Source organism: Oryx dammah, unplaced genomic scaffold (assembly GCF_014754425.2).
Source record: "Oryx dammah isolate SB20612 unplaced genomic scaffold, SCBI_Odam_1.1 HiC_scaffold_2, whole genome shotgun sequence".
Taxonomy (NCBI): Eukaryota; Metazoa; Chordata; class Mammalia; order Artiodactyla; family Bovidae; genus Oryx; species Oryx dammah.
In genome coordinates this window covers 85,122,891-85,146,778 of record NW_024070186.1, presented here as the reverse complement: position 1 = coordinate 85,146,778, position 23,888 = coordinate 85,122,891, and the positions used below count along the sequence as shown (strand labels likewise).

General features: G+C 32.1%; 1 protein-coding gene across 9 annotated transcripts in view; it reads right to left on the bottom strand.

The window, feature by feature from the left end:
- Positions 1-23,888, bottom strand: part of DLG1 (discs large MAGUK scaffold protein 1) — a 256,793-nt gene that overhangs the window by 23,227 nt on the left and 209,678 nt on the right. For 4 of the 9 annotated variants that reach the window (XM_040249498.1, XM_040249489.1, XM_040249481.1 and 1 more), the window contains 6 exons: positions 21,225-21,339; positions 16,220-16,396; positions 12,854-12,923; positions 9,054-9,153; positions 2,962-3,003; positions 794-844 (listed from right to left, as the gene is read on the bottom strand). In XM_040249498.1, the coding sequence (XP_040105432.1) occupies positions 794-844; positions 2,962-3,003; positions 9,054-9,153; positions 12,854-12,923; positions 16,220-16,396; positions 21,225-21,339 (555 nt within the window). Of the gene's footprint in view, positions 1-793; positions 845-2,961; positions 3,004-8,333; positions 8,368-9,053; positions 9,154-12,853; positions 12,924-16,219; positions 16,397-21,224; positions 21,340-23,888 lie in introns of all 9 variants that reach the window. The other 5 variants (XM_040249514.1, XM_040249541.1, XM_040249547.1 and 2 more) reach the window with 2 other exon arrangements.

Genomic DNA, 23,888 nt, shown 5'->3' with positions numbered 1-23,888 from the left:
TCCTGACCCAGGGATCGAACCCGAATCTGCTGCATTGCAGACAGATTCTTTACCATCTAAGCCACTAAGGAAGCCCTGTTTGAAGTCGTACACTTAGATAAATTTAACCAAGTTAAACCCAGCATTTTAGTAGATAATGTTTCTATACATTGCTAACATCATCTCATTACAAATGAGAAAACACAGTACAGTGTTTTACTGATCCTTTCTGAAGCAGTAACTGCAAGGAAGCAGATCAAAGAAGGGCAAAAAAGAAATGTGGTATAATCAGAGTAGTCATCTAGAATGATGATCTAATAGAGTATAAACACTGGATTGTAAGGGATCATGCTGGAAGCAGGGAGACTAGCAGTGAAAATCAGCCTTAACATTTGGTAGGAGGGATGAAAGGAGGTTATAAATAAGAAAGAAATAATAAGAATAAATAGGGCCTAGAAACTGATTGGACAAGGGAGATGAAGAGCACAGAAAGATCAAAGATGATTCCAAGATTCTGAACAAGGGTTATTAGAAGGATAGTGATACTATTGTGAACACTGGAAAGAAGCTGCTTAAGAAATAAAACACCAATATAAAATGATTTTAATAATCTATGGGTTAAATCATGTTTCATAAAACATATATAGTAAAATTCTATATACAGATACATATAGTAAGAAAAAACACTAAAATTCTAACAAAATGGTTTTTTAAGGTATACCTTAAAAATGTTTTAAGATATGAATTGGGTTAGACTGATCTTCCAAATTATGTTTCTCTATAAGACTGTAAAATATAAACAGACTTCACAAACCTTCTTGTTGATTCACTGGTTCATAAGATAAGACATATTCTTCTTGACCACCTATTAGAAAGTTAAAATACAGGTAAGAAAATCTATAACGATAACTATACCAATTTAATTCTTTAACAGAACATATAAAATACTAGAATTTTCCTGAGAAAATCAGTGAAGACATAAAAAAAGACACTTTATAAATTAATTATGGCAAGATTTAGGGAAAAAATGAAAAATCAGAATCACAAAGACTGGTATATATAAAAACAAATTATAATTGTGCTATTAATAACTAACTTTCTGTTATTCTGAGTTTTACAGATTAAATCTTCACTTGGGATGTCAAGCATAAGCTATTAATTTTTTACTGAGAATCTAAACTCTTAAATATTTTAAAGTTACTACTTTAATGAGCAGTCCTACGTATATGCATATTAGATAAGTTAGTGTTTTTGGTCTTACCAGGTATAACATTTAATATTGCATATACATTTTATAATTACAACTATTTTCTAACCAAAAAATTTTAATGCAAAGGTAAAATTAAAATTAGTGTTACTATTTCACTGATGAAAAAAATTCATTGATTACTATAATAATTCATTTGTTCAATTAAAAAAATAACGTTGGGTAAAAAAAAGTTTTAGATAAAATTAAATTCTTCTTTTTCAACAAAATGCAGCACATCGATAGTAAAGGAGAAATAATATATTTTGCTTTGATCTTAAAAGCACTTTTCACAAGTTAAATTCTCTAAGTTAAAGGATTAGAGCATATGAATATCCTACACAGAAAAGTCTACACATTATACCTCTGCTCAATGAAAATAAAAAGTTGAAAACTTCAGTTCTTAATACACAAACACACATACACACACACAGAGAAAACAAACTAGGAAGAATTGTTAGATTCAAGTGGTTCAATGAAATCAACCAGTATTTGAAGAATGTATTTAAAGATATTTTCCTTGATGATTATGACTCTATTACAATCTTTTCACTAAATTTGTTTATATTACATGTATGCAGCTGTAAATCTTTTAAATTATTATTCTTTCCTGCTTTAAAAGTATATTTTGTTGTTTTAAAATTTATTATATCATATATATATATTTACAAGTTGCTTTTAAAAGTACTGTAGGTAAAACATGTTTTATATGTTATCAGAAACATGCAATTTGAATTTTCCACACCTAATAATACATGCAAATGGTAAGACAGACAGTATATACTTTCATTACCTCTTTTTAGTCTAGAAAGCTTCACAACTACTCTCTGGTGAGTTCTGATATGTTAATAAAATGCTAAAATATGAGAAATCACACTACCACACCAAAAAAGAAAATCATTAAGTAACTATTATGCATAAAAAATAACAACCAATCAAATGAATGAGGGTTAAAAGTATATATTGTCAACACAAAAAATATTAGACTGATATTAACAGGATGGACCTTTTGAGCAGCCATACTCATCTGTAATCAAGATTACTTTCATATTAGACAGCAGTAAAAAAAAAAAAAGTCAGAAAAGCAATTTTAATTTTTAAGGTGTTAAACTGACAATATTCATGTACTCTTCCCGCCTCCCATGTCCAAATGTGTTTTAAAACTTCACACACTTATATACATCACTTAATAATACCAAGACTATAACAAAAGAACCAAAAAATAAATTAGTATTACTGTTTGAACACTAGTTGAAAATTTTCTCTTTGTCATTTCTTATGTTCACCAAAACCTGGCAATACATAGTATCTTGACACACATCAGTATTGGTGACACGAAATAAGAAAGGAAATAAACCTAATTATAATTTAGCATTATTGAAAAATATTTTAATGCCTATGTTAGAAACAGAATTACTAAACTAAAATGCAAAACACAAGCTTATCCCTGTTTAGCTAGATATTTACTTCTTATAAAAGATACAAATACACATACCCATATTGTGCACATGAACAGCAGTTTTATTAAAATGAATTTTTGTATTTTATGAAAACTTTGGAAATTAACTTCTGTACATATAGCATGACTTTATCTATAAAGTATTTAACTTGGCTCTCCCTGACTTTAACATAGTAAGCACCTAATTTTCGGTTTTCAGAATACATCACTAAGGGAAAAACCCCCACAGGATATATTACTGAAGATAACAAAAGAACAAATAACTTAAAACACTTACGGTAACTACTTTCGCTATCGCTGGCATTAGAAGTTACATGTTCTGAAATTGCAGGACAATGGAAAAAATAAAGAAAACACAGTCATGAGTTTTAAAAAAGCAAATTATCAAAATAAACACAAGGTGACAACAAAATGTTGAGATATAAACCATCGATATCCAAAGAGTTTTTAAGAACATTTCTGATTTTCTTTGAAAAGTTTATTTCAAATAAATGAATATGAATTGGTAAGGAAAAAAATCTGTAATCAAGGACAATGTTTCATTTTCTGTTCAATAGTTTATGAACAAAATCTTATTATGAATGGCAAGTAGATCTTAAATTAGTCCAACTGTCAAGATAAAAACCCCAATGAGAAAATGTCACTGACACCCTTTAGGTCATGATACAATAATGACTAACAAAGTAGACAAGTTATATCTAAGAAAACAGATGTCCATTATAAGGAAGTGGTATCTTAAAAAATAAATGGAAAAAAAAATGACCCCACTTTTAGTTTAGTTTCTTTCTTGTTACTGAAGATAAATGAAAATCTGTATCTGAGATCATACAGATAAGGTATTCTGGATACCACAGATTTCCTGATGCTCTAAAAAAGGTCAAATGGAACAGAATTCTAGAAGGTGGGATTGTATTTTAAAGTAGAGTTGGACACGACTGAAGCGATTTAGCAGCAGCAGCAGCAGCAGCAGCAGCAGCATTTCTGAGAAACTGCTTTGGTGAAACTGACAACGGCTGTTTTGCAAAACAAAAAGATGATAAACACACCCATGTGCCTGGCCCTCCCTTCAAAGTGACCCCATTTCATAACTATATTGCTCAGTAACACCTTGCCCTCTTCTCATGTAAATGTAATCTCTAGTGTTGTCTTAGTAAGTGTTCTCCTTTCAATAAAAAGGAATGTTATCGATAAAAACTAAAATAACAAAAATTTCCATGGAAGAGAAGTAAATCTAAATTTCTTATGTCAGGTAAAGGAAACAAAAGTTAAAGCATAAGGAAAAAGTTTGGGGAGAAATACATGCTGTACCGAACCACCTATAGTCTCCTAAATTTAGAGAATGGTAAAACTTAGTACAGTTCTTGAATTGCTGTCATAGTGAAAAATAAGTCTGTTATTCTAACTTGCAAAGACAAGATACCACTTTCTTAATCATTGCTATGTATATTTTAAATAAAGGAGGAACATTAAAAATTATAAGACTGAATATATAAACATTTAAAAAATGTTTTTTTAAAGTTTATATTTAAAAATTTCTTCTCATGTTATCACACAGATGTCAAAACAATCATTTTAAATTGTTGTATAATATTCTATTGGACTGTTAAATCATGATTTATCTTACTATTTATTTTGCTTTAAATTGTTTTTCATAGACATCAACAATTCATTATTATGAATGTGTTCATTTATATGTCTTTCACCTTTTGTCCTATTTCCTTAAAAATCATTCCCAGAAGTAGGAATGCCACATAGAAAAAAGAAAAAGTTCTTAAATTTATACTAGGATTTCTAATATATAAAAGAAAGAAATGTTAGTTATTGCATTTGAGCGAGTGGAAGGGGAGAGTAAGTCAAAGTATAGAAGAAACAAATTAACCATGAGTTGACAATTAGAGAAGTTGGATAAATGAATGCTTGTGGCGTTTATTTTATTATTTCTCTACTACTGAATATATCTGACATGTTATATACATAAATACAAAGTTGAAGGTACTACATTCTCTTTTCTGGGGATTTCTCTTACTTATCTTGCATTATCTAAAATTACCAATAGTTATAAAGCAATGGCAGAAAGTGAAGAGGAACTAAAAAGCCTCTTGATGAAAGTGAAAGAGGAGAGTGAAAAAGCTGGCTTAAAGCTCAACATTCAGAAAACGAAGATCATGGCATCTGGGCCCATCACTCCATGGAAATAGATGGGGAAACAGTGGAAACAGTGTCAGACTTTATTTTTGGGGGTTCCAAAATCACTGCAGATGGTGATTGCAGCCAGGAAATTAAAAGATGCTTACTCCTTGGAAGGAAAGCTATGACCAACCTAGATAGCATATTGAAAAGCAGAGATATTACTTTGCCAACAAAGGTCCATGTAGTCAAGGCTATGGTTTTTCCAGTGGTCATGTATGGATGTGAGAGTTGGACTGTGAAGAAAGCTGAGCACTGAAGAATTGATGCTTTTGAACTGTGGTGTTGGAGAAGACTCTTGAGAGTCCCTTGGACTGCAAGGAGATCCAACCAGTCCATTCTAAAGGAGATCAGTCCTGAGTGTTCTTTGGAAGGAATGATGCTAAAGCTGAAACTCCAGTACTTGGGCCACCTCATGCGAAGAACTGACTCACTGGAAAAGACTCTGATGCTCGGAGGGATTGAGGGCAGGAGGGGAAGGGGACGACAGAGGATGAGATGGCTGGATGGCATCACCGACTTGATGGACGTGAGTTTGGGTAAACCCTGGGAGTTGGTGATGGAGAGGGAGGCCTGGCGTGCTGCAATTCATGGGGTCGCAAAGAGTCGGACACGACTGAGCAACTGAACTGAACGGAAAGGAATCTTACCCAGTTTTTTTCCTCTTGAATTTTTTCAAAATTGCCTTCTTTTTGAAGCATAAAAGCTACACAGATTTCTATTTCTGGCTCTTTTACAAGCTATGATGATTTAGTTGCATCTTCCCAGATTTCCATCATATTCTAATTAGTTCTGTTAGTCAAAATTAGGTTTTGAAAGACAATTTCTCTTATTATTTCCTCTACTGTCAGCAGGGTAAATCAATAATTTGATTTTCTTCTTTGTAGAATCATTGAATTCTTGTCTATGAAGAGTATTCTAGGGTATTTTGTTTCTCTCTGTGTTCTCTAATTAAATACCCTATTTTTTCAAAGGTTGTGTGAAATTACATGCAGATGTCCATCTTTCTTGCTATTCAGTGTTATTCCACAGCTCTTCAACAGGTTTATCTGGAATAATTTGTCCTTCTGTTCTCAATCCTTTCATAGTCCTGTTCCAACAAAGCTTAATGAATACCAACATGAAGTCACACTTATTTTCTTGTATTAAAATTGCATAGAATTTTGCTTAGTTTATTCCTTGTATCCTGAACTTTGTTGTTTGGTTGTTAAGTCGTGTCTGACTCTGCGACTCCATGGACTATAGTCCATCAGGTTCCTCTGTCCATCAGATTTCCCAGGGAAAAATACTGGAGTGGGTTGCCATTTCCTTCTCCAGGGAATCTTCTTGACCCAGGGGTTGAACCCACGTCTCCTACACTGGTAGGTGGATTCTTATACTGCTGAGCCACCAGGGAAGCCTATCCTGAACTTTAAGATGTAGATAACTGAGGTTTTAGATAACACTCTTGACCCACCCTTCTTCCCGGTATTTTCTATTGTATAATAATTAGCATCCTGTCAGCTGCTAGTAATGTTTTATGTGATAACCTCCATCTTATCCAGTTTTAGAATTTTACTGATTTTTTCCTGTCTCCATCAACCTTTTCTAAATAAAATCTTCTTGATGTCATCAAGTTACCAGGTGAATACATTCTTTCAGTTCCTGTGAGATGAAGCATAGAAACCTATCATTCAAGGAATCTTAAGTCATGACCAGAAAATAAATCAATGACATGGGTAATCAGTTATCATTTTTCACTTGTTTCTCTTTCCAAGCCCCACACCTCAATTAAAACGAGAGATGAAAATATGATGTGGTCAAGGTATCTGCCCGCTCAGTCATGTCCGACTCTTTGCGACCCCATAGACTGTAGCCTACCAGGCTCCTCCGTTCATGGGATTTTCCAGGCAAGAGTACTGGAGTGGGTTGCCATTTCCTTCTCCAGGGGATCTTCCTGATCCAGGGATCGAACCCAGGTCTCCTGCATTGCAGACAGACGCTTTACCCCCTGAGCCATCAGGGAAGTGGTCAAGGTATAGTTATCTATTATAAAAAAATCAATATGGAACCAAATTCTTCATTAGTTCCTTTTTCCTTGAGCTTTCCATAAGTCTCTGATGACTCAACAGATAACAGAAATCTGTGGGATCATTTGATCATCCACAGCACTGAATGACCATTCTCAAAATTCTACAGCATTAAAAATCAGTGGAAATATTTTCCAGCTTCTGAAGATTTGCATCAATAGTTTTTCCCAAAAGAAAGAGATTTAAAAAAGGTGCCACTAGTGATAGTAAATTTGTGACTCTTGCCAGATCCCAAAAAGGCAAATGCATAAATAGCAAAGTGTGTGTAACAGAAATAATTACATATAAAGCATACTGTTTTCAATCTAATATAAACCTTTAATTATTAAAAGTTGAAATAGAAGTCAAGTACCTATAGTTAAGCTTAAAAGTCCAATACAAAGTTAGCATTAATCAAGAAAAAAAATCTATGAAATTTAAAGTTTATTAACTTAGAAATTAAAAGATACTGGGTAAATCCTTAATGATCAACAAATTATGAAGTTTTCAAAATGCTTAATAATGTAAATGGAAACAACTATTTAGAAAAAAACTTTAGCCTAAAAGATTACTTCTATGAGTCACTGTCACCTAAAATAACTTAGCAGTATTGGGTAAAATTTCACATTTAATCAATTTGAACACATTCACATTTAAAATTGTTTGCGAAAATGACTTATTTCATTCATTCATTCCAATATTCATTGAATGACTCCTACATATCAGACTCTATACCAAGCTTTATACGAAGATTGAATACTAACTAGAAAATTAAATAGGAACAATGCACACATACACACACACAATTCCCCCCAAACAGAGACAATATCTTGGTTTAAAAAAAAAAAAAGGATATTTCTTATAATTCTTTTCATAACTTACATCTTCCATAAAAACGATATATAAAAATTTCCTACCACGCAGACTGCTATTTGAACTTGAGTTCTATAATTCTTTTCTAATATTTAAGGTCTATTGTGTTTTATAGTTTTATAGCAATGCTTTTCGAACAGAGATTCAAAGTGATTTTAACAAAAAGGGTGGGGTGGAATAAAACATAAGGAAGATTATATTCTACCTTCTAATAATGAGGGCAGATAGTACTATGTTAAAAAAACATTAAGTCTTTCTTCAAATTTAAAAAATTCCTAGAGAAAGTAATTGCCATAAAAATTAAAAAGAGGAAAATATAAGCAGAGAGTTTTTCAAATGATGTGAAAAATGAAAAAAATTAAAGGGTATTATAGAAATAAAAATCCCAAGCATATTATTAACCTGAAAAATCTAAAAGCAATCTAAATCATACACCTCCTCATGCCAGATAGGCACTACCACGAGTCTCAAAATGTATCTGAAAAAGGTAGGTCTGTAGATGGAGGTAAAAAAGTAACTTGGGAGTATTTTGATCACTTACTCAGGCCTTTTGATCCCATGTCGTCAGGGATCTCCTGTAGAGAGTAGTTCCCAGAGAGCAAGCAATAAAAAGATAATCAAAGAAAATAGTTGTCAGTAATGCATAAAATTGGTGCTACAATAAGAGACAGTTCCAAGACCATTACAGGTGCATGTATCTTACAGAGCATTTCTGTGTATTTCTGAAAGTTTAATTAAGCTAATGGCTAGATATGCTCTACTAGAAGAATGTAAGTTCTATATGAGAAGCTGATTAGGATAGAGAAGCAAAAATTTTGACTGTTTCTTGCTATTTTAAAAGTAAAATTCAGATTGTCTACATATAATGAAGAAATAGGATAATACAGAATGTTTTGAAAAGATCTATTATCAAAGATTGGCAACGCTATACCTAGAACTCAATAAGAAGGTTCTGAGGTACTCATGTTTTTGTCTAAAATATTCTTTTGAGATTATGTTGAATGTTTCTTAGAAGAACCTTTACATAAAATAATTCTATTTTAAACACAGTGTAAAAATATCATTTACTTTAAGAAACCCTAAGGGGCCAGAAAAAGTTAAGACTGGTATGCAAATTAATTTATGCTTGTTAAGTTGTCCCTAGTTAAGATAATAGTAACCTGTTGCAGCTCTTGAAACTGTCTCCATGGTAACAACCAACTGCAGGGCAGTAGGTCCCTCTACATTTATCTTCAGTTGACCACTGGATCCACATACTTACGGTCAGCATCACTTGTTTCCTGCTCACTCTGGTCCTTGTTCTTGTAGAAGGGGAATTTTCGGGAAAAGAGGTTCTTTTTACGCTTGTCATTGAATGACTGCTGAAGAAGAGAAGGAGGGGCAAAACAAAGGGATGTCTACTGTCTGTGTGTACAAAGGCCCAGCCTAGTAGCTCTGTGAAAGCTGACTCTTGTGACCACAGTGTGCAGTTTGTATATGAATTTTGCTTTAATCACATATACAGTAAATTTCTAATTTACTATTAATTTCTCTAATTCTAACATTTTAACTGAAAGTACTGAACAATTTAAGTTTATAAATTAACTTAAGGAGTATAATTCAGTGATACCTAAAAATAATGAGTAAGTGCTATTTGATTTTAAGAAAAAAAAAGGGAAGAGAAAACCAGATTAGCTACCACTATAGTCCAAACCAAATTCACATCTGTTTATATCAGTCCATATTCTTTCAGAAGATTTCTAGGTGCTCTATAGCCAAAATTACTTTAGCTATTCAAATATTTTTAATGGTTTACATAATAATCTTCATTTTCCTCTGGCTTTAGCAAATTTTTTCCTTTTCTCTCTCTGTGGCTCCAACAAACTAACAAAAAGCCACTACTGAAAAAGAGAACCAAAAAAACTGAGAAAGTTGCTAGTGTTGAAAATTTAAAACAATCTTTTTTTAAAAAAAGAATTAGGATAACTAAATCTGATGGCATGAGATCATGAAATGGGAAGAAAACTAAGATGTGTCCATCAAGCACAGAGTCCAGCAAAAGAATTATCAGTGCTATCTAACCAAGGAAGAAGATTCAACTTTCCTGGCCAATTTAAATGCCATCATAACTGATGTATTAGCCTTTCAGCTCTCCCATATTATCTATTTTTAAAGAATATATAAATACAATGGAACCAGATTCAATCCACTGGCACCACGTCCTGAAGAGGGAATAAAAGGTTTGATGCCTGTAATGCCAGAGAAGCAGTTAAAATTCTAGTAGTTTATACACAATTGTTATGACAGCCGATTTGATGGTCCCTTATTGCACAGATGTCTGAAACAAGTTTTTCCCTTCTTGAACGTCCCATTTGTGCATTCAGAGTTTTAAAAGCATGTAGCACAAAGAAAGATGAGGCTAAAGAGGAATAGCTTCTTTTGTAATTTGTCACAGGCACCCATGTCTTGAAGGAAATAGCCTTGTGACACCAGGAATAATTATTATTTTTTGAAGTGGGAACAACATAAAGGATAGAAATTTTGTTTTAATTTTTTTTTTAGTTTATCCATGTCATACGATGCTATCAATATTCTGAAGTATATCAACACCAGATGGTGTTTTTTGGGGGTATTGCCTATATTTTCAGTCATGGGATGTCAGGTGATTAAGGTACTGAAAAGGATTAAAGTGACTTTAAGCTCAAATTCTATTACTGAAAAGATTTATTTTGGTAAGAATATTTATGAAAACTTTTATTTTTATCTTTTCATATAAACAGTTCAAAATTAATAAGTTCACAGTCATTAGTCAAGTGGACTGTTTTGATATTAAAATATGAAGGCTCTGATAAAGAAAGCAGAAGTTAAAAACTAAGTTGAGGAAAAAATACTGTGGAGAAATATAAGCTTATAGTTTCATAAACTGTCAAGTAGCATTATTTGAATAAAAACCTTTGCCTGAATCCAAATTTTAGAAAACAGAAAGAGAAGAAAACAAGTTTCTGCAGGAAAAAAATTCATGGTAATCTAATTTAGGGAAGGAATTTTTTGTTCATGACAATCACTGATTTCAAATTTAGTAATAATTTTAATGCCATCCAATAAAACTGATACATTTTAAAGTAAAGGTTATTTACTCCTCCTACTGCATATATAGTGGTCAGAGTCAGTTTCACAGCAAACAACCAAAAGAAACATGAAGTTTAAAATGTTTTGATTTTTGATATCTTTGCAGTTAGCCAAAATGAGATATCATAAAGATATCATAATATAGGACAGAAAGAAATGCTTGTTAGTCAAGAATGTATTAATTGTATTATATCTAACATCCTGCAGGTGAAAATTTATTAAAAGTGAAAAATAGCACAAGCAAAGAGGATGAAAATGTGTAGGGAAAACACAAAACTGAAGAAATGTACTACCACTAGTTTCTTTATATTTTCAATACAAAACAATCTGTTTAGTTACTTATTATTATTCATGCTATACTGCAAGAGAGACAGTGCAATAAATATAAGGACTGATAAAACATTATAAATTTATGAAACATATATCAAATATCTAGATATAAAATTTTCATATGTATATTTCAAAATAGCTTAATGAATGTTAAGAATGTTAATGAGAACCTGAAGTGTTTTTAAAAAGTCTGTATTGGAAATAAAGTCCATAACCTACCACATAAGGACAGGAAAAGAAGAGCTTAGAATGGGAAACGGTATTACAGAGAGATGCAGTTCTGTATCAATGGCAAGCGTATTTTTACCCCACTCAGTACCATGCATACTTTGGGTGCTGTGTTAGAACACAGTGATTGTGTATAAAGTTGGTTATAGTCAACAAACAAGACCAAGATTTAAATATGTCGTTAATTCAGTTAACTTCTTACAGTTTGAAAGGAAAGTTACAACATGCAATTTCTTTTTCAATACACTGACAAAGTATTTACTAAAATATTTTAAAAGATATTATAAACAAGCATGAAAATCATTGTATATATTTCAAATCCTGAGCATTTACTTGGGGATATTTTTCTTCAAAGATTTTCTATTTCAAATATTACTTCAGATTATACTATATAATTTTGTATTTTCTGAAAGGTACAAATAAATTTAAAAGAAACTTATTATTTCCCAAATAACTGAATACATTATACAATTTACTGAGATTTAATTTTTTTGATCAAGGACTATATTCCTTTAAAATACTAAAACTTTGAATGCTTAATGATATCAGACATGTACAAAGAGTAGGATTAATTTATTTACAGTTAATTTTCCATATTCTTTGAGAAACTTGATCAAAAGATGTATAAAACATTTGCTTTAGATGTAAAAATCCCCAAATATAAAACATTGCTATAAACAGTATTTCAACACAGTATGTGTTCAGCTCTTTCCTCAGGCTTATTGCTAGAATATTCCATTGCAGTATTTACACACTGTGATATCATCCCTTGACATACACCAGATTCAAGAAGGACTTTACATGAAAACAAAAATACATCTAATATATATATATATAATAATTTTGATATATTTCTTGCCCATTTACAAAGTCCTCCTCTTGACTGTCCCTTTCTTACCTCCCTTAAGATAAAAATTCATATTGATTTAAAGATTTGAAACATGGATTCTATTAATAAGTAATATTAGAATAAAGGAGGAAAAGAACAAGATAATTTCCACACTTGCAAAACTCCATAAACTTACATTATGAACTAGTTAATAATTTGGGGGGGACCTATTTTCTTAGAAGATGTATTATTAGTTATGGCAATTAATACTGTTGACACAAGTTTCTGAATAACTATTCATCTGTGTGAAGGCTGAATTCATTTCACTTTAAAAAATAACAACCAAAAGTATGTTAAGAATATACCAAATGACAATTCTGATAATCTGGAAAAGTCTGTGAAATGGGTGCTTTCATTTAATAAATTGCTTACTCAAGCAAATCTATTATTGTAAACCACCAATGGCAAGAGCTGTTGTTAATTCGTATGGCGAGGTCCTTCTAACTTTAACAATGTAGCTCAAACAAGAATTATGAAAAAGTCAATGACAGATTTCATATACGCACCCCTTTATCTCCTCTTGCTTTAGAATTGAATTTCACTGTTTTTAATCGGGCTCGTTCTTTCTTCTCAACCCTGGCAAAGCACAGATCATTTTTTAAGTATAATAAACATATTCAAGGCTCTAACTAGAAATCATCAGGATTGCTACTTTAATATGAAGCATTTTTATATTTTAAAGCCTTTAAAAGTCATTTGCATCTCACAATAACAACTTCTGAGAAATGAAATATAGGGCTCATCTTATTATGAAACAAAACCACTTGTGAAGTACAAGTATGTATACTTATATATACACTCAAATCCATAACTATACTGAAATTATTATGATGTACCACTTCTGAGTTCAGCAATTTTCCAGGTTTTCCATTTGTTCTGGTTTTTGAATATTTAGCTTATGGAACACATATGCTAAAAACTCAGTGTCAGAGCGAAAGCAAATGAAGTAAAATGTTAACAACTGAGGAAAGTAAATGAAGGAAATGTGGGTATATGTACTATTCTTGTATTTCTTTTGTACTTATATTTTCTGCGGCCTGAAGTTTTTAAAAATAAAAAGGAGGGAAATAAAAACATTTAAGCTTAATTCCAATGATATATTTGTATAAATACATAAAGTAACCATTTACAGTACACAAAATAATTTTAAAGTATCTTTGGAAGGATACAGAAGAAATGGTAACTAGTTAACTTCTCAGGGAAGAAGGTGAAATGGGTGTGTGGGGAACAGGGTGCAGAGGGGGCCTGTACAGCTGTTAAAATCTTTTGAATTTTAAACCTTGTTGAAAGTGTTACTTTTGAAACAAGCAAGCAACATACTACAACGTATATAGTGTACAATCTACAGCCATGTATGAATATTGCAACCAGTATGAATCTTGAAAAATTTCATATAAATTAAGCTTTATAAATCCTTGATTTCAGCATAGCAATTATATTAGTATATAGCAGAAAAACCTACCAAAAAGCCTATGAATAAAAGCATATCTTTTTTTCTTATCATCTAACTATAAAGTTTTACCATGGGTACAGAAGAACCCTAGCAGTCACAGATTTAAAATTTTTGTTTTTACTATTACAGAGCAACCTTGAAGGTCCATAATAGGAATAATTAATTTATAATTTTGCCAAAGCACTTATTCAGGGCACTGAAAAACTAACATTTAGTGAGTGAACATTTACAACTCAAATGGCTTTGTTTTCTAATCATTATTTTGCTTACTAAATAGTTGAGTGACTTCAGCTGTGTTTGTCAATACTGTTCCTGAAAGCAAGCTAAGAACTGTAGGAACTCCAAGTCCTTGTGCTATTATTAAAGAAGATAGCATTCTATGTAAAAAAAATACAAGTTTAGAATACACTGAAGGATGAAATGGCATAACTGGTTGTGATTTCATACTGTAATTTATGGCAGGAAAATTATATTTTATATTATTATTCACGAATTTGGGAATTTGTAGAGGTGTCAAGGTGTATCTCTTTTACCACTTTTGGCTTCAAAATCCAACCTTATAGAATTTTTATACAAAATGAAAAATATCTCTTTCCACCAAAGTCAGCTCTATTTCTCATTTGTTGCAGACACATGTAAAGCCTTTGCAAGATAAAAGATTTTCAGAGATAAAGACAATTTTTAGGAACTCTGACCTTGATATTTAAGATGTGAGGTTTCTATTGACTCAACAAGGCAAAGAGGAAGCATTTCTGCGTTTAAAGGATACTATATTCTATTCTAGGGAAGAAGTTATGCTGAAGGTTGCATTGCTAAAAGAGTTGTTGTCACCAAATAGTTGGATCTTGCTAAAAATATGAATCTAGCCAACAACAGTCACAAATTCCAAAACCACAATTACAGAGATCTTCACAATATTTCAACATTCTTCAAAGCCTATCAAGAGATGTACAAATATATATATGGTAGAGAGGTTTATAAACAGGCATATGATTTGGCATAAGTATCAATTTAGAGTCTCAACAAAATAAGTATATATCCAATTTATTAACAAGGAAAGAGCAAGTTTATTATATCATAAGCTTGACTTGAAGTGAATTAACTAGCTAAAATAAACATTAATGTCTCTCTGACAATTTTCACTGGCTATCTTAAAACTTAAGTTTTAGGTAGTGATTTAGCTGAATCAGATCTCATATGTAAGTTCTTTTGGGGAAATTATGAACTGATGTTTTAACACCTTTCCTGTAGAAGTAGAGACATCCAATAACATTTCATTGACCTCAGAGAGAGTTGTTGGGATCACCTTTTTCAAAGAAACTCTGTACTTAACCACTTATGCCACTAGATGGTAAGTATGCACCAGTGAGTGAATCACTACAATAATCAGTTAAAACAAAGAGGAAAGACTACTGAATGCACAGATGATTCTAAATTAAACAAGAAAAAGAGATGATATCTAAAAGAAATAGCTAAACATTTCTAAAAATCTAAAATATCTAAAAGAAAATTTTAGATATTTCTAAAAATTTTGCATTTAAAATGCTTTCTCTTTTTTATCTAGAAGAGGCAATTCACACAATCAAAACCCCTGAAAATTTGAGTTTTAACACCACCTACATGGGAAAATTCATAGCTCAGTCAGTAAAGAATCTGCCTGCAAAGCAGGAGACCTGCGTTTGATTCCTGGGTCAGGAAAATCCCCTGGACAGAGGAGCCTGGCAGGCTATAGTCCACGGGGCTGCAAGAGTCGGAATGACTTAGCGACTGAAATCAAACCACCACATGGGAAAATTATAGAGGTTTTTAATTCTTTCTCTACTGGTATAGATCTGTGGCACAGGCACTTAAAATATACTTACTTTGTTTTTAACAACTGGTAGGAACTTTAGAGAAATTTCTATTTGGGGGCTTCATATTCTCTTACTATATCATTGGTTAAAATATGAAGTGAAAGTCACTTAGTTGTGTCTGACTCTTTGTGACCCCATGGACTCTACAGTCCATTGGATTCTCCAGGCCAGAATACTGGAATGGGTAGCCTTTCCCTTCTCCAGGGGATCTTCCCAACACAGGGATCGAACCCAGGTCTCCCACACTGCAGGTGCATTCTTTACCAGCTGAGCCACAAGGGAAGCCCCCAAATACTGGAATGGGTAGCCTATTTCTTCTCCAGCGGATCTTCGTGACACAGGAATCGAACCGGGGTCTCCTGCATTACTGGTGGATTATTTACCAAATGTGCTATCAGGGAAGCCCAGTTACAATACAAGGTGAATAAAATTAAACGGCTGTGAGACACAATATAAAACACCAAGCATAAAATCATCATTTCAGTAAAAGAAATTTAAAAAAATCCCAGCAATTATTCATGTTGCCCAATTTTCAAGTGGTAAGACTCTAACAGACTTATATTTACCTGCGTTTACTGGGAATCACTCCAACTTCATCACTTTCACCATCTGGTGTAACCTGTCTGGCTTGCCACCATTCATCATCAGAAGCATTAATAACATGGAGGATATCTCCAAATTTGAAGTTCAATCCCTGACTAGGAAGGCCACTGTCTTTAGTCTTGTCATAATCAAAGAGGGCCCTAGATTAAGAAGAAAAAAGTCTGCATTTCTTATAATGATATTATCAATATTAAATAAACAGATCCTAAAAGTATATATATAATTTAGGTAGATAATGAAACAATGTACCACGGTAGGCAAAATAATGCCAAGCTCAATTTTGTGTTATATACAAGAAGACAATGAGAGTAAAAAGAAATAGCAAAATTAACTTGTAATGGTAATAGAAATACTATTCTCTCAATAGTGTATGAGAAATTTAAAATATTGTATGAGAAAATAAAAAAACATATTTTTAGTACAATCCAATAGCAAACTATATTGAATTCTAAAATGAAGACAAATCTGGTAAGTTGCTCTAAATTAATAAAGTAAATATTAAGAGACTCTCCTCTTTGACTAGACACACTTGGGAAAACAAATTTCCTGACTGATCTGATTCATCATTTGTGGACTTTAAAGCTAGAAGAACAGAGTGATTATTTTCCCAGGTAAGTATTTCTTTCATTTGTTCATAAAACCAGAGGTAATAGGGTTTTCAGAGTCAATAACAAATATGAAAATTACACATTACTATATGATGACTTAATAGTTGCCAACTGTTGGAAAAAATACTGTATTAATTTAACATAATTTCAAAATGTTAGGAATATTTTAAAATTTGATGACAAGAAAATAATGTCCTACTACTTAATTAGTGTACAATATTTAAAGAAATTAAAATTCTTATATTCAAAAAACTTCTCTTAAGAGTAGAGGAAGGATCCCAGGAACTACATTTAAAATATAATTTATTGATTCTTTTGTTTTAATTTGGCAATGGGAAATTAGGATACAAATCATATTCCTTTTCATGCTACTCAACTTTTAAGAGCTGTCTCTTGAAGTAAAACTGAAGAGGGGTGAAATTAATTGACAGCTAAATGAATGAACTAGTTAATGCTTTTCAAATGTGTTCTTTCAAGTCTTTTCAGTGGCTAACAGTGTAAAGGAAATAGGTGAATCAAAAGTGGGAAGGTTTACTTAAACATATATTAAAACATATACAACGCAATGGATTTTATTTGAAGAAAGAATTCTAAAAGTATAGAATTCTACTGTAAAAATTAAGATTATAAATGATATAAATGCTAAAGTCATTACTTCAATAAATTCTGAATACTGAGGAAGCATCTTTCTACTGGCGGCAAAACAGAGTTAACATCAAAAAACAAAGGCTTGATATAATCAGGCATTTACTAAATATTTATTTTAAAAGGTAAAGATGACAAAGATGATGAAGATACAAATAGAATACAAGAAAACAGAGTAGCTTAAGAGGTAGAACAAATGCCACAAGACATTCAGAAAAGGGAAAACTATACCTTAACATTTTTATTATCATAAATTAAACTTCTAAAGCAATACAACTATATTACTGATAAACAATGGAGAAACTCATAAGTTCTACTCCCTATGTTAACATTTAAACTGCCTTTTCGTACTTTGATTCATAAAAAAAGGAAAGTACTCATGGAATACTTATGTGGGTTATTAATCATAAGACTATAATGAACACTTGTTAATCTACTATCCAATTTAAAGGTTTCTACACGAAACTTTTATCAGTGACTCACATTCACCTATGTATTTTCCCCCTCGATCCTGCTTTCCTCAGATTGAGTTAAGTGCTAATTAGAGTACAGCCACTATTCTGAATACAGAGTTTATTATTTTCTTGCTCTTTACCCTTTTTTGCTGTTGGTTTGATTTTATCACACACATATGGATGACTATGTATTTATGTATGATTTTACTTGTTTCAGATCTTTATAAAAAAGCATCATACTGTACATAGTCTATTGTAGCCTTAACTTCATTCTTACATTTGAAATTAAAAATACATTTACCAACAAGAACAATAAGACTTATGGTTAATTATGGCAGATTGGCTACATGTGTCTACAGGCATGCCTCATTTTACTGTATTTCACTTTATTGCACTTGGCAGATATTGCGTATGTTTTTTTTTCCCCACAAATGGAAGGCTCTCTGTTGGTTTGGCATGACTATTGGTGTCATTTTTCTGACATTTGCTCACTTTGTGTCTGTGTGTCACATTTTGGTAATTCTCCCAGTACTTCAAACTTTTTCATTAATACATTTATTATGGTGATCAATGATCCTTAATTTTACTATTGTAATCCTTCTGGGGTATCACAAACCATGCTTTTATAAGATGGTAACTTGATAAATGTCTGTGTTCTGAATGATCCACCAATTGGCCCTTTTCCCCACCTCTCTCCCTTCTCCTTGGGCCTCCCTACTCCGAGACACGACAGTATTGAAAATGGGCCACTGAATAGCCCGACAATGGCCTCTTAAGTATTCATGTAAAAGGAAGAGTCACAGGTCTCTCACTTTAAATCAGAAAAAACAGTTATGCTTAGTGAACAAGGGATGTTGAAAGCTAAGATAGGCCAAAAGCTAGGCTTCTTGCATTAGTAAGCCAAGCTGAAAAAAAATGAAGGTTCTACTTGAGTATACACAAGAATAATAAGGAAGTGAAAAAGCCATATTGCTGATACTGAGAAAATTTTAAAGGTCTAGAGAGAAGATCAAATCAGCCATAACATTCCTTTAAGCCAAAATGTAACTCAGAGCAAGGCCCAAACTCTTCAATTTTGTGAAGGCTGAGAGAAATGTGCAAGCTGCAAGAGTTTGAAGTTTGGTTCCTAAGGTTTCATGAAAGAAACCATCCGTCTAACATAGAAGTGCAAGGTAAAGCAGCAGGTACTGATGTAAAAGTTGCAACAAATTATCCAGAAGATCTAGCTAGGATAAGTAATGAAGGTTGTTACACTAAACAACAGACTTTCAATGTGGACAAAACAGCCTTATATTGGAAGAAGATGCCATCTAGAACTTTCATAGCTACAGAGAAGTCAATGTCTGGGTTCAAAACTTCAAAGGGGAGGCCGACTCTCTTGTCAGGGCTTAATGCAGCTGTGAGTTTAAGTTAAACCAATGCTCATTTAACCATTCTGAAAATCCAAGGGTCTTTAAGAACTATGCTAAATCTACAGTGTCTTCTGCCTGTGCTCTAGAATTGAAATAACAAAGCCTAGATGACAGCACGTTTGTTTACAACATGGTTTACTGAATATTTTAAGCATACTGTCAAGACCTACTGCTCAAAAAAGATTTCTTTCAAAATGTTACTACTAACTGATAATGTACTTGGTCACCCAAGAGTTTTGATGGAGATGTACAATGTTATGCTGAGACAACTTCCATTCTGTAGCCCATGGATCAAGGAGTAATTTTGACTTTAGATGCCATTAAGAACACTGTTGATTCATGGGAAGAGGTTAAAATGTCAATATTAACAGGAGTTTGCAGGAAATTGCTTCCAATCTTCGTGGATGATTTTGAGGGGTTTAAGACTTCAGCAGAGGAAGTTAGAAACAGAAAGAGAATTAGAATGAGAAGTGGAGCCAGAAGATGTGACTGAACTGCTGCAATCCTATGATAAAACTTGGAAAGATGTTTAAACTCAAAAGATGAGGATGCTTGTGGATGAGCAAAGAAAGTGGTTTCTTGAGGTAGAATCCACTCCTGGTGAAGATGCAGTGAAGCTTACTGAAATGACAACAAGGTATGGAAATATTGCATCAACTTGATAAAGCAGCAGCAGAATTTGAGAGAATTGACTGTAATTTTGAAAAAAGTTGACTGGATTAAATAAATCAGGATTTATTTAATTTCTATTAAATAACTGCTCCAGAGAAACTGTTCATGAAAGGAAGAGTTGATCAATTTGGCAAATTCTATCACTGTCTTATTTTAAGAAATTGCCACAGCCACCTCAAACCTTTAGCAACCACCTCCCTGATCAGTCAGCAATCATCAACACAGAGGCAGGACCTTCCATCAGAAAAAAAAAAAAAAAAAATTAAATTGCTCAAGGCTCATTGACAATTAGCATTTTTTTTAAGCAATAAAATATTTTAAAATTGAGATTATATTTTTTAAGAGCCATAATGCTATTGTACATTTATAGACTATAGAACAGTGTAAATATAAGTTTTATATGCACTGGGGAACCAAAACATTCATGACTTCCTTTATTGTGATATTCACTGTATTGTGGTCTGCAACTGAACCTGGAAAATCTCTCAAGTAATGCTTGCATCTTCTTTCCATCTTAAAAATCACTAAAATGACAATAACATCAACAACCAAAGATAAATACAAAAGAGAGATGACAGCAGGAGAAGACAGAGTTTAACATGGTTTGGAATGATGGTAAATTTAGAGTAGAGGAAGCTCTAAATGGTGTATCTCAAGAGAGGGATTGAAATAAAGTAACCGAAGGAAGATTTACTCCACAAGACCATAGAAATGCTCACAAATTAGAAGTGCACACTATCCAGGTAGGCAGAGACAAATTACAGCAGTGAACACAGAAGGACTGGTAGAAATTATCACAGTAATTAAATGTTACTCAAAGAAAGAATATTTTATTATAAAAAAGATACTGGAAAAGAAAACTATTGGGTGATATGTCATAACAACTTAAAAAAATTTCTAGTCCTTTTGTATTTTGTCTTTCTTTATCATACTACTATTATTCAAGAGGTTATATAACTTTCATTAATAAAATTATAATAATATCCCAAAGACATACTATTCCTAAAAGACATACTGTCAGGAAATCAATCATAAAAAACATTTCCTTGGTTTTCAATACTGCATTTTCCTTGCAATATACTTTTCTATAGTGAAAACTAAGTCATAGTGAAAATCCTGAAAGAACTTGCATGCATAAATGAAGACTGCTATAACTAGAAATTAAAAAAAGTTTACCTGACATAGAGGGATCGCTTCTGGCTAGTTCGAAGAGAACCTGAACCTGAACTAATGCTACTATTCATCATCTGCTCCCGTAAGTCATGTATTTTGGCTTCAAAACGACTGTATTCTGATAGAAGAAAAAAGAAAAGTAAATTCATATTTTATATCCTAAAAAATTACTTGAAGATAAAGTATTAAATATGTAAGCTCTTATAATTGATTAAATGTGGTCAGACTCTATACAAGTAATCTATACAAGATTTTGCCCAATATGTAAATTTTAAAACTTAACAATCTTCCGAATGTACCATAAATTAGAACTGGCTGATAACACTATTTTCAGCACACTATTTTAGAGCTCATATCACATTTAATAAATTAAAAGACAATCTCCATGCATCAAATAGCTGTATTAATCTTACTTTACTGTTGAATTTAACTGTAAATTTTAAAAATCAGGATTTATTTAATTTCTAAGAAGTCTAAAATAATTTACACTAGACACTCTGTTTACTGACTTTTTCCCTGTGAAGACATCAGCTAATTATATTTTCAAATTATACAATGTGGGCAGGGTCAGTAATATGGGGAAAATATGCCTTAGAAGCTAATGAAATTAACTTTACTTCAACGAATTTTGTAATTTATAAATTTTCAGAACAGCAAAATAAAACACAAAAAGCAATCTGAAGGAATAAATATATTATTTAAGATATTTTTATTAAAAAATTATTTTGAAGATGGATGATTTTAAATTATTCCATACATTAAAAACTACCAAAACTATTAATAACAAGTTTATAATCACTTAAAAAATACTGCCATTACATGATTATACCCACTTATACCTTTTTCTCTATTTGTAATAACCAATTGTCTAACAGACAGGTCAGATACCATCAGATTTTCTTATAAAACCAGTCTCATAACAAAAGCAAGTTATGTGTCTGGGGTGTGTGTAGTTTAAGAAGACAAAAAGTAAACATGATTACTGCTGCGTTACTCTTCGTTTTACCACAGTCACCAAATTTATTTGCTGGATACCAAGACTAATTAATTGTAGCCTGTCAGGCTTATCTGTCCATAGGATTTTTCAGGCAAGAATACTGGAGTGGTTTGCCATCTCCTTCTCCAGGGGAGCTCCCTGACCCAGAGATCAAACCTATGTCTCCTGCAGGTGGATTATTCCTTACCTGCTGAGTCACTGGGGAAGCCAACTGAAGCAACAATTCATCAAAAAACTCAAAAATATTTAAATGTTCACAATAATATATATTTTTATTGTTCTTTAAAAATATAATAGAAAATTTAAACTATAAAAATTAGTAGACTAATAAAAAATGAATCCCTGACAATTCAACAATTATTAACTCATGGCAAATCTTTAGGCTGTGAAGACACACCTAAGACACACATTGATGAATGAAGACATAGGTTAAAAATATGAAGTGAATCTTGAGTTTACACTGGTTCTAATTAAAAATTAGTACCATTAGGTTTTTACTTAGTCTCTTAATGCTTTCTTACATATGAAGAATACTGGTTCTCAACACAATGGGGATAACAGAATTACAGTACTCCATCACAACTTACTTGTTTATAATATCAACATTACGATCATTACATGATCACTGAAAATAGTTAACTATCTTCCCTAGCTCTTTTTATTTTGGAGTATGTTCTGTTAGAAATATACACTTGAGCACCATTTTAAAATCACTTGGAATACTCCTTCCTAGGTGTGAATGCTGCCAGACTGATATACATCAAGGTTCACTTATTCATTTTTATTTTCAACTTCACTTTTTAGGGTTACTTTGTAAACTTTTCATTTTTTTTTTATAGATAGGTAAAATAGTTCCAAAGTCAAATCTATAAAACAAGAATATTAAACAAGGATATCCCTTTCTCCCTACCCTATTCTGTTCTTTAAAGAAAGGTTTATCCTTCCATTTAAAATAATATAAGTAAAAATATATGTTCACACAAATGTTTATATTCTATATTATTTTAGTAAATGTATATTTTGTTTATACATATTTTGTAATTATGTATATATGTACACACACATATATGTATTGCTCCTCCTTCTTTAATATAACATACACATTTCTCCACCTTGATTATTTTATTCAGTAATAAGTATAGCAGTGGTCTTACTGCAGTAATAGTAAGAATGCTCCATACCATATACAGACGTCCCTCCTTTTTTTTTATAGCTACATGGTTCTTTTATTCTAACCTCTGTCTCTGTTACAACAAGATACTGTATAGGGTTAGATTTTGCTTTACTATCAAATCTGAAAATTGTTTTCTTTAAACAATTAAGGTGAATTAACTTTTGATATGATGGAAAGTTGTGTGTGTGAACTCCAGTTCTATTCATACTATTCTATGTTTATATATTGAATATATATGAATATATTTATATATATGCCTTTTATATAAATAGGCTGAAGCAGATTATATATTCCAAGGATGCCTCGCATCCCATATGGTGTTGTACTATGTGACCTTGCCATTTCCCCATCAAGAGGTGAAGTCTAATCCCCTTCTTCAATTTGGGCTGGTCTTATGACTCAACTGTAAGCAACTGAATATGGTAGAAATGATCATATGTGACTTTCCAGGTTAGATCAGAAGAGTCCGTAGAACTTTTTCCTGGTTCTCATGGGG